The 13103-nt window shown below is 38.7% G+C and overlaps 1 protein-coding gene across 1 annotated transcript in view; it reads right to left on the bottom strand.

The window, feature by feature from the left end:
* LOC121377915 (scavenger receptor cysteine-rich domain superfamily protein-like) overlaps positions 1–2995 on the bottom strand; it is a 26185-nt gene extending 23190 nt beyond the window's left edge. Inside the window, exon 1 of the mRNA XM_041506012.1 lies at positions 2897–2995. Within this exon, the coding sequence (XP_041361946.1) occupies positions 2897–2995 (99 nt within the window). The remainder of the gene's footprint in view (positions 1–2896) is intronic.
* Positions 2996–13103: the final 10108 nt, after the last annotated feature.

Here is a 13103-nt window from a genome sequence, read left to right on the forward strand (position 1 = left end):
ACATGTATTTTTAAAACGCAAACATTTTATTCTACTGAATTGAATTGTATGGATGGAATATTCTTTTGGTAATAGTTTTCAAATGTAAAATATGGTGAACCATTGTTTAGTGTTAGGATGTATCAAAGCAGCTTTTTTCCGACCTTTAAACAAACCGACAATCACGGGGTTTGCATGGAAGTGGTTCTTAAACCGAGCCCGTGCCTAATGGAAAGGACCATCACGATGGGATAGGATCTGCAGTGACCACTTCATCCCTGGGGATTACCACAATTATTTAAGGTGGTCAATAAATATGCCACCTATTTTTTTTAAACATATTTGTTCCAACCCTGTATCCCCACCGGCACGTTCTACAATTTCGCATGATACAGCAAACATGAAACTACGACGAGAAGGAGCTAAACCAGAGCTCAAAAGGGTGAGAGGGAGGCGGAGAGGGTACCAGAGCAGGGGCGGCAGTGTAAAATACGGCTCAAAGTTGCCTGACTCTTCTTTAAAATTCATTTGAGACGGACATTTTCACAGATACAACAAATATAACCCACAAAAGTGCCTCTTTTAAAAGTGGTACGGCATGCGCCGCCCCAGCAGTGACGTAGGAAGGAGGCTAACGGGAACTCGCCCCCACCCCCATCAAACTTATTTTTAAAACTATTAAATTTTATAAAATCATACATACACATGTATATACATAGTGTGTGTGTGTGTGTGTGTGTGTGTGTGTGCATGCGTAAATGTGTGTGTACACACACACACACACACTGGACTGTCCAAACCGGCATTATGTGTAAACCGGCACAGTTTTAAAGTCCCGTTCAGCTACCGTTAATTTATTATTTCGAAAAATAATTCTGTCGACACCGGATGCCTTCTATTCCGGTTTCGGGTGCAAATTCAACAACAAAAGAACGTTCCATGTAGTAATTAGTCTGTTTACATCGGCGCGCGATCTTGCCTCGGCTGTCTACACCGACATGCGATCACACCTCTACTGTCTGCCAGTGGTCACCTACAGCAATTAGGACACCACAGAATGTGTTATGAAATAATCGCGCCTCTTTGAAAGAATAATAAACAATGAACAAACACCTGTAGTACCGTGTGTAGGTAAGATAAATAGGATTAGTATTTGTGCTGTTTTTCGAAAAATCGTTCTGTGCTGTCGGCATGTTGACCTACTAACAGAATGCCGGTTACTACGTCAAAGGTCTGATGTAGGTCAAATCGACTGAGCAGTAGGGTTTTTCCACAAGCCTTTTACAAAAAGCCACTTTATTAATAACTGGGATGGTATTTTTGTTTTTTAATACTATAATTTTTATGTATTTGTTTTATATACTGTGCATTAATAATCTGCCATGAGCGTTGACCTTTAACCACATGTCCGACGTCATATAACCGTAAATAAAATGTGTTGAGTGCGTCGTTAAATAAAACATTTGCTTCCTTAATGTGGAAGACTGAATGATTATTACTACTGATAGACACAAGATGACCCATTGGTGTGCATGTCAGAGCAGTACTGGCGAAGATGAACTGACGTTTTCTCTTTTGTGTCTCCAGCATATTAGGCCACGGGGTGTGCTCTCAGTGCCATAAGGTAGCAGGGGCATAGCGTGATTTGGACCTGGGGGTTCGAATATGAACCCCAGTGGATCCTTTTTCTATTTTGTTTTTGTCCGACTCCCACCCACCCAGCCTACGCCCCTGGGTAGTACTAAACCAAATAACTTCCGGCTGAGTCAAAGTTGGAGGTGCACAGAGCTTTTGATAGAGACGTCTTGTGATTGGCGATAAATGTGAGATTGTTAAAAAAAAAGTTTCATCTGGGCAAAACATGTATGCAATTTTATTTGATCTAGTATCACTGTGTCAAGTAGTCTTGTGCTTGAAACATGTATGGGGTACCTGTAAAAAAAGTACTCAAATTTTGTGCGGATCTAGGATAGTCATAAACGCTACCCGTTATCTCTGAAATGAGCAACTTGACCCACAATTTATTTTCTGATTCACTTTAAGGGTGAGGGGTGGTAATGTTTATATACGTGGTGTTTATGTCGATTCATACGCTGCAGGTAGGAGTTTTAGCCACATATGTTACTATTGTCGTCTATGGGATTTATTTGGTAAAATACACCAATAAATTAAACGTGTGTTTTGACATGAGAGCGGCTGGAACTAGGCCAATTTAAATTTAATACTATATTCTTTACTTCAAAAAACTGGTTTTGAATTCAGTGCCTGTTAACATAGTTGGGCGTGGGTTTTTTTCTCCATTTTGTAGTTTTGCAAGGAGCAGTGAGACGCTAACAGGTTTGAAAGAAAACAATAATCTTCCTGTGTTGTACAAAGGTCTCATGCATTCTTGATATCCCAAACGACGATAGGAGAACTAGCACTCAAGCCATATCGTGTAGGTTGGACTATACCAAATTGCAGTGCTCTACAATGCGAGTAAAATACTCGCCATGGCGACTAAAAAATAACATCACATTCGCCAGTTGGCGACTGTCCAATAATTTTACTTTAATCTGTAAACAAAACTGGACATCGGAAAACACAGTGGACCAGTAGCAATTTATCTTCCATAAAACGTGTTTTCTATCGGTAGTTTGTTGGGAAAATAAAAGTTAGAGACAAGTTAATCTGATTATGAATAACGGTGACGTTAAGGGAGGTAATACTTCGTTATGTTATCTCCTCTAACTTGAATTTCAAGCGTTTGGAAATAGTTCGGCCCCAGTTCAGTTTTGGACCAAGTCGGTCCTGTCCCATTTTGAGCTAGGTTTTATTTATGTATTAAAATGAGATTGTTGAGTCACTGTGTGTCTTTACTTGTCTGTTTCAAACTCAAACGTTAATTATTTTAAATGTCGACTTATATATGCGTTACGCTGCGCTCCAATCGTGTCGTGCTTATCGTGATAACGGGTCCCTCCACGATAACGACGTCTCCAGTTGTGAACGTTGTTTTAATCACGTCGGAAGTCATGTTCACCAGTGGAGGATAAAAACATGTTTATATTTTCATGACTCGACTTTAGATGGCTTTAAAGACACAACTATTTACAAAACAGTATTTACAGATTTACAAGGCAGTATGTGACGAAAATAAATATTATTTGAACCAAAAGTAAGGTAGCCGATTGGTAACTACTAGTAACACGTTGAAGCCTGGTAATTATTATCACAATGCTTTTATTTAACTTTTAATGAGTACTGCAATTTAAATGCATATCTTAGCAGTGCCATTAAAATAGTAATTCGCTTAATTTCGTTTAATAAAATTATTGGGTACGGAATTTGATAATGATAGTTAATAGTCCTTCACTGTTTTAGTGGAACCGGACACAAACAGTAACTTGTAATTACTATTTAACAACTAGGAATTACCCCTTCAAGAGTTCATTCGAATGCGGTCCTAATAACAATTACGGCATTAGTAATGTGCCGTAAAATGACAAGTATATATTAGCTGGCTACTAAATATAAGTGGCTGGCGACTAAAATATTATACTTTACTGGCCAGGGAAGAGTAAATTTGAACTTGCTAAAGTAGAGCACTGCCAATTAAAATCCCATTGGTGACAGTGTTAAGATATTGGCCTAAAACTACTATACACAACGTATCAATATGAATACTACAACACCTCACCCAAAGTAGTGACCGAGTTAAATGGCACCTTTCATGGCTCATTTTCGAGATAACAGGATGTTGCTACAAGCCCCGTCAATTCCGCACAAAATGGTAGTGCTTAGTTTTACAGGCACCCCGTGTATGTTTCAAGCACAAGTGTGCCCGACACACTGGTACTGCACAAAATAAAATTCCATACATTTATTACCTACATAAAACTGTACTTGATGCAAGCAACCACTGTCACATTTATCACCAATGGCAGGACTCACAGCTTTAACTCCTCCATTAAAAATTCGGGTCACTTCCAACTTTCAGTGATGTGAGATGTCCGAGTTTTCGCGGAATTCCGCGTTTTCATGACCCAACTTCCGCATTTTTATATTTTTTCCCGCGAATAAATAAAAATATAAATTTAACGGTTTTGTCCGACTTTTAAGCTTTTTACCGGTATTTCCGTCTTTTAATCAACACGGAAGTCATTCGACTTATCTCCCTTCCCGCACCGAACAGTAACGAGGTTTGCCGAGGTTTTCTGTTGTTAGGCGACATTTCATTGGTTCGTTTTCGCCAACCGTGTATAGCGTTAGACAATTAGCCCGCATTTTGTGAAGCGGCAATGGCAACACGGCGCAAAGATATAGTGAAGAAATCAGATAAATTAAAACTTGACGTAAACTTGACGTTGCCCCCCCTGATCCCCCCACCGGCCCCAGACACCACCGAACAATTTTCAGACTTTTTGACATTTGGTCACTCACATCCCTGAACTTTGACCCAGCCGAGATGCTATTTGGTGGAGTACTACCTATAAGCAGAACTGCACTGTTTCAGAGTGTCAAATCACCTGTTTTTGGTGAATGGCAGGTTCACATGTTTTATAACAAAGTATTAAGTTGACTGCAATGTCCTATTTGGAGTCAAGCGCTTATGAAAGTGCATATGACAATGTTCGTAACTACATAATAAAATAATATGAAATGTAATGTGTTCTTCTTTTGTGTGTTCAAGGAGTACATTTGCAGATAATAACCTGTGTTTGATTATGCATATTATGTGTGATATACTTGTTAATCCCAGCACTATGAATGCACCATTTCACCTACATACAGAGACTAGTAAACTATTTTCTCTCGTAACCTAAAAATTAGAAAATTTTGCTACGGGCAGGTCTCATTAACCAACATTTATCAGAATGTAGTCCAGTGGCATGGGTCTTTTCAAATGTGCCAAGTTGTACAAGACCAAGCATTGCAGGAATGTAAACAAAGTTAAGAAACAAGGTTTATCACACCTCTAGGTCAGAGGTTAATGTTATGAGGAGTCAAACTGTCAAACAATTAGCTCACAGATGGGTGTCCCTCTCAACATCAATTTAAATCACTGGTAAATAGGTCAGCTGCTTAAAGGGACACACCCTAGTTGTTAACCATTACGCAGTTGTTTTTCGCTATTAAACCCATTTTCTCACAAATAAAAATGCACTTTACTTACATTTTATTATTTAGAATATACATTTCCATTCACCTGAAGTGTTTTTTGGTAATCCTGCTAATCCTGGTGTTTGTAATACCACAAAATGCATTTTTCGTATTTCTTAAAAACACACGCGCGTCTGAGAAAAAATCGTTGTGCAGAAAAGGTCTAATCTATTTTTAGAGATGATCTTCCCATTTCAACGTCACAGACATTGGTATACCACGTTATCAATCAACATCCGATTTGTTGTCGTTTGCTTGTCGTTCATTTGTGAGGTTTTTCTTCACAGTTCATGAACATTTTCATTAACAATAAAGTTCAGACAAGTAAGTATCTCAATACCAAACGTTACAAACCCTTAAAACCAATAAGTCTTACGATATCTGGAGAGGGGATACAACCTTAGGGGGTGGGGGTGTGGCGCACAAGCTATATTGTTACCTTTATTTAAACAGTAGGACAAAAAAAAACCTTACATTTTCGTCCTGGGGAGGGGAAGTGCCTCTACTACTACTGCTGCTGCTACCACTACCAACAATAATAAAGGGTGCATCTAATTGCTAATAACAATAGGTTAACCACTAGTACCCGGAGCCAAATAGCAAATGTAGGCTAATTGCGGTTTATATATAAAATTTATTATTTCAAATACTGTAGTATAGTCAACATGGTCAGTGACGGACTATCATTGTCGTCTTATTCCGATTCAAGTATCATGATTGCTGCAGCAGCCACTTCCTCAACAGAAGCACCCATGTTGGTACAGTAACTTCCTGTTCCAAACTCATTTCTTTCGCTATCCAGCACAGAACAGTTGGAATATGCCCAGGAGAGGTGAAAGGAACGCACCCCAAGTCTGTGCTTCGAGAGACATCTACCGGTGACATCAGAATACCAACTTTCAAAATTATTTCAAGTAATTGGGTCACAGGATTCCCATGGTATTTATCGATATAAAACCAGCTTTTTCACTCTGTTTTATAAAAAAACGTGATCTAAGTGTGTTACAGTTTTGTAGATTAACCATAATTAGAATTAATTTTCGCGGGCTGAAACTAGGGCGTGCGACTTTAAACTATATTAAAAGCAAGCATGCTGGTACAGTCATTTCACAATTGTCACTTGACTAAAAATAATCACCTATTCCTATTAGAATATTTAACAAATTTTAAAATGCCACCAGTGAGAAAAAGTGCAAAATGTGGATTTATGAAAGGGGACATTCCACAATAAATCCAGGAAGTGTGCGAAAGTGGATACAGGTGTGTACGAAATAAGACGGACGGCCAGACTAACCAAGTCCATGACAAAAAAAAGAGTCTTGGACACAGAGGCTCATGGTGTCCAAGTTGGACAATTGCCGATGACAGTGCCATACCGAATACTGCAATCTGTAGCAGACCCACCAACTGAAACTGAGCAGTGTTTGAACAGCACCATAGGTTCAATGTAAATGATGCTAATGTACTTAATCTGAATACCCTACATATTCTAATTGACTTCTTACAATAGTTCTTACATGCATGTATCAGGGCAGAGATAGGTTAGAAAGGGAAACAAATAAGAAAAAAGCAATTAAATTATACCTTATATATGAAAGTTACACATTACATACATTATGCAAATCACATTTTTGTTGGATAAATACAAAGAGTCAGATTTGAAAAATATGGCTTGCAAACAATGTCAACTTGGCATGGAGCACTGGTGAAAACAGTCCAAGGGAGATAATCTATCAATGAAAATACTAGATACCAGAAAACATTAAGAAATGAGGTAGAGCTAGTATTTATGGGCTTCTATTTGGGTTTTATCAACAGATCAGAGGCCGACACATACAGGGTCCTCCACATGGGAAAACTGGAGCAAATGATGAATAGTACATACAACGACCACAGCACTTTGGCTCCAGAATGCCATGGTCAACTGATGTGGGACTTCCCGGCGGAAGAAAGAAGGGGTGTGTGCACTCGGCAGCGTTTGTGCTGTAACATTTGTACATACCACTCTGGTATGTACAACTTGTACACAGAGGTGGACAATCCAAAGCGAAAGTGTCCAGGTCGTACGGCAGCTCAGCCAAATGTGTCAGTGCAGATCGGTCTAACGAAAATGCCCATTGGGGTTCAAAACTTCCGGCTCCTGTGTCTCTGCATGAACATACCAGCACCGTCTTTTGCGGGGTGTCAAAAAACTGCAAACAAAGTATGTGACACTATTACAAACAGTAACAAAACCGACATGCAGGCTAAAACAATAAACATTGTCAGGGGTTGTCAACCAAATGCAGTAAATTTACAATGTGATGGCATGTACAAAAATCCATTATATTCTGGGGTTGGAAAGACTCCTTTAGACTCCTTTCCAACCTGCCACTCAGGTGGTCTACACAGCAACATAACAGAACACACATCACAGAAGCAAGTATTGGCTATCGCTACAAAAAAATTAATTATGCTGCAAACGTCACGGCATTAGTCACTCACATACATGTCTGAATGATCCAACATGTTCTCGCAATATCCCAATGACAATGTCCATTGCAGATGAAAAAACTTGGGCTAAGGACTGTTTAACTGATTTAAAAAATGACGGTCTTGACGTGCATTACATGACAACAGACCCGGATGCTGAAGATTTTAAAGGTGCTGAAGAGTTATACCAGCAAAATGTTACCGACATCGAACCATAAATGTTAATCGACACACAACATGTTTCGGAAAATCATCGCAAATTTGTTAAAGGTGCAAACATTTTTGAAAATATGATGCCAGGACAGACAATATCTGACAAAAAGAAATTACAGATCAAATTCTCCAATGACATTGCTTTTACAGAGTATGAACAGGCTTATAGAATACACGCAGGAAACATTCCGAAATTCATGCATGCACTGTCATACACATCCAATGCCATCGCAGCCTGTTATCAAGGCAATCACAACAAATGTATAAAACATTCATTTGTCTGCAAGTAAAAGCTGGCTGGTTAAGAGTACCTTTCTCGATTCGCATTTCAAAATTGCCACTAACAATGACACCGACTTAAGGAAGTGCATAGACTATCGTCTCGGACCCAAAATGTTACAAATTACTAAATTTAATACAAACACAAATATCTGAGGCTGTCAATAAAAGCATTAGAAAATCATTACCCACACACACAACTTTCAGCAGAAACTTCTCAGGGAGGGTACACAGTGCAGTGCACAGCATCAATAATGGGCCTGTAGAGACATTAGTTAAGTTGTCAAGGGATATGGGATGTTCATTCTCATCGGGTAGTAAGGTCGTTTCAGCTTTGCACAAAGTCGAACACAGCAGAACTCTGCAACTAAATAGAAAAAACCCAATGACATATACAATTAAAAGATGTTGGAAAAGAAAGGTTCTGTATGCACTATGAAAAACACCAAGAAGATGAAAAATATGAAAAAAATTACATCTTAAAAAATCATGTTTCGACCTCGAAAGTCTAACATAATTACGCAAAATCTAAAAAATATCCCCACAAGTTACAATAACACACACAATTAAAAAAACAACCACAGACTAACAATACCTCACAACAGACAGTGTGGTGTATGTCCCTTGAAACACAGGCCCTGGTGTTTGCAATTAATTCTATCTCTGTTATTTGCATGCATTTCTAATGTCAAATGTTCGGCATTTATGGACTGCCTATTGTGACACAAATGAGAGATTTCAAGCAATCCTTTATGAACTGTCATATCAGATGGCCATTTGTGTCTTATCATGTATGCCAGTCTGTGAGCTTTCTCGATTTTGGGCGCAGGGCTGTTAGGCCAATGTACTTTCTGGCGGCCATATCCATCAGCATTCATGGAACCTAACCACATGCTACATGCATGTTCACCTACATTAAATTCAGGTTTTTTTTGTCTAAAAAATATTGCACGTTTAAAAAATTACTCTATGATTACTAATTAATTCAAAATGGCAGTTACACATCAATTAAAACCGGAATTTATGATAATTAGGACATGTTTTATTTAACGACGCACTCAACACATTTTATTTACGGTTATATGGCGTCAGACATGTGGTTAAGAACCACACACATGTTGAGAGGAAACATGGGCTACTCTTTCCGATTAGCAGCAAGGGGTCTTTTATTTGCGCTTCCCACAGGCAGGATAGCACAAACCATGGCCTTTGTTGAACCAGTTATGGATCACTGGTCGGTGCAAGTGGTTTACACCTACCCATTGAGCCTCGTGGAGCACTCACTCAGGGTTTGGAGTCGGTATCTGGATTAAAAATCCCATGCCTCGACTGGGATCTGAACCCAGTACCTACCAGCCTGTAGACCGATGGCCTAACCACGATGCCACCGAGGCCGGTGACATACCACAAAATGTCACTTTCTCTATAGGTTGGACCATACCAATTAAAATCCCATTGGCAGGCCGTCAAGTGAGGCGGTGGGTCAAAAACCCCAGGAAAACCCAGGAAAATTTTTGTTGCTGAAAATAGGGTTAAAATAGGAATTTTGCCCACAAAATAGGAATTTTGTATAGAAGTAAATGTCACAAAATAGAGAATATTGCAGGAGTGAAGTGAGTGAGCCATCTGAAAAAAACACACACAAGGCATTGCTGACCCAGTGACACCATCAAAAACAGCAGCAATGGCACTGTGTGTGTGTGTGTGTGTGTGTGTGTGTGTGTGTGTGTGTGTGTGTGTGTGATGTGATTGATGTGGGTATGGACAATATTTTTAAAATTAATTTTCTCTTGGTAGATCAACTGGATAATATAGCTGGATTTAGTAGCTGTGTGATAACTGAATTGGTAGAAATATGTCAAATAATTATGATACTGCAGGTGTGCACATTTAATAGAATACTTGTTACAGTAAGCAAAGCACAACCTGCAAATGAGGACTGAAGTCCTACTTCCTTAGACACCATACACCAGTATATCAGAGGTAACCCTAACAGCTTCAGCCTGACTTCGTACAATTTAGACGTGATGAGAAATGTGGAAAATGTAAGATATTTGCACAAACACCCACCCACCCACCCAATTTAGGAGTTGTTTTGTTTTTGTTTTGTTTTTAGAAAAAAAAAAATCAGGCCACCAAAATGTAAAATATAATGGCCATACAGCCCTAAATCCACTCTGGGCCAGTAGGCACGTAGTCACTGTGGAACTCTGTACAGTTACACTTTGAACTAAATTCAGCTTCTATATAATTCACAAGTTACATATCAAATTTGTAGACTGAATATATACTAATAAAACATTAATCCACATGCCATGGTGCAAATACACTAATAAAAAATTAATCCAAATGCCAAGGTGCGAGTAACCATAAAGCTTGAAAATAATACTATGACAAACACAAAACTGTAATGATAACCATTGTGAAACCAAGAAAATACAATGATACTGAAAGTACCATGGTGAATTCATGCAAGTAATTTTGCCTTCTTAGTAGGAACACCACCTTCAGATTCTCCGGTCTTCCTTTTAGTAACTTTCTTTCTTGGAATAGCCTTATCCAACAGCTTCATTCTTTTGCTATCCAATTGCTTCTGTTTGGCTTTTATTATCTTCAAACGTTGCATTGCTTCTTCTCGTTTGCTTTTAGCAACATCAAGCATAGTTGAAGCAACTTTGGCACTTTGCTCATTCACTGGTGATTGACTAATGGCACAATGTAATTGTTTTGTAGCATCATTCAACAGTTCATCTGCTTCCTTTATGGAAGCTATTGCCTGTTCCTCTTTCTTTTTCAAGTCTTCATCCTCTTTAGCCAATGATTGTTTCTTTTCCATCATCTGTTCTTTCTCTCTTTCTCTGCATCATCCGTTTGCTTTGCCTGTTCTCGATTTCTTGCTTCTTGAAGCTTCTCCTCTTATAACCTTGATAGATATTTTGCATGTGCTGCTCTAACAATTGCCTTCATCTCCTTTGTTACAGGTATCTTTACTGGTTGGTTGTCAACTGGATCAAAGAAGCGAACAGCATCTTTCACAGCACGTAGACCATATATTGTGATATCACTTAAAGCATATCTTTCTTTTGTGACTACCCTGGCATTGATGGATAAACTCCTTTCAGATTCTGCATTTATCTGTGCCAAAACAAGTCCTGATTTCAAAATGCGTGGCAGTACAGAGTACCTGCTGGTGTTGGTTTCCGATTTAAGTGCAAATACTTCATTCCAGTAGTGCTCAATTATTTGCTCTTTGTTGACTGCAGCAACATCACCATCAGCTTGCAAGGCTTTCCACTCATCAACAACACACACCATTACCATGCAGGCCGTCATAATGAACTAAAGAAATAATTAGTATGTAGCTCAAATTCACTAGGCCTAGACTGAAAGGGTTGCCATATCCTTTCAACCTTCTAGTTTTGAGCATTCAACAAGAGGGGACTTTATATTGCATTGTGAAAATTAATAACTGGAAGCCTGTAACCATGCATCCCATCGGCATGATTAGATTTCAGTGACTATGCCACTGATATCACAATATGCCTCATAGCAAGTCATCTGGAGCAAATGGTGTGAAGAGAACAAATATCGTGTCGCTAAAAAAAAAAAAAAAAAAATATGAAACTGGTCAAAAGTGCAAAACAAAAGAGGAAAAAAATAGGAATTTTCATCAAAAAGAGGGCTAAATAGGGACTCATAAAAAAAAAAAAGGATTAAATAAAAAAAAATAGGATACTTAACGGCCTGCATTGGCGACAGTGTTAAGATATTGGCCTAAAACTACTATATACAACATATCAACCAAAATATGAACCATAGATATGAACTACAACGCCTCACCCAAAGTAGTGACCGAGTTAAATGGCACCTTTCATGGCTCATTTTCGAGATAACAGGATGTTGTTACAAGCCCCGTCAATTCCGCACAAAATGGTAGTGCTTAGTTTTACAGGCACCTATGTATGTTTCAAGCGCAAGTGTGCCTGACACACTGGTACTGCACAAAATAAAATTGCATGTATTTATTACCTACATAAAACTGTACTTGATGCAAGCAACCACTGCCACATTTATCACCAATGGCAGGACTCAGGGCTTTAACTCCTCCATTAAAAGTTCGGGTCATTTCGAACTTTGACCCAGCCGAGATGCTATTTGGTGGAGTACTACCTGTAGGCGTCCCGTTTGTAGAGGAAGTGAAACAATATTGGAAATATTCGTATATATTTATAAGACATTTCTTGTCAAAAAAAAAGAAAAAAGTAAAGAAATGTTTTATTTAACGACACATTCAACACATTTTATTTATGGTTATATGGCGTCAGACATATGGTTAAGGACCATACAGATATTCAGAGAGGAAACCCGCTGTCGCCACTTCATGGGATACTCTTTTTCAATTAGCAGCAAGGGATCTTTTATATGCACCATCCCACAGACAGGATAGCACATGCCACAGCCTTTGATATACCTGTTGTGGTGCACTGGCTGGAACAAGAAATAGCGCAATGCGATTACCAACGGGGATCGATCTCGCACCGGCCGCGCATTGAGTGAGCGCTATACCACTGGGCTACGTCCCACCCACTTCTTATCAAGAGGTATGCTATCATAGAGAATTAAATATTTCAAAACCGAGATGTAACAATACAATATTAATACAAAATATTTGTATTCTTAATTCTAAAATTACAAAAATCTGCAACAGGTAAATAAATCCAGCTGCGAGCTGTAGAATGAGATGGATTAAGCATATTATTTTAACACACGACAATCCCCACAACCACCACATAATTATAAGATATTAAACAAGCTACCATTTCGTAACATATTTATGTCCCGAGTGAAATAATTTTCAGTTGTCACCAGCTTTAGCGAGTGACAATCAAACTTATTGCACGAGGGACATAAACATCATACTAAATGGTAACGAATTTTAATATCATATTTGTTACCCATAATCGATCTTAATTTATACCACTCAACTCGTTTGGTTGACTTTCCTGTAAGGTTGTAGT

This window comes from Gigantopelta aegis, chromosome 7 (assembly GCF_016097555.1).
Source record: "Gigantopelta aegis isolate Gae_Host chromosome 7, Gae_host_genome, whole genome shotgun sequence".
NCBI lineage: Eukaryota > Metazoa > Mollusca > Gastropoda > Neomphalida > Peltospiridae > Gigantopelta > Gigantopelta aegis.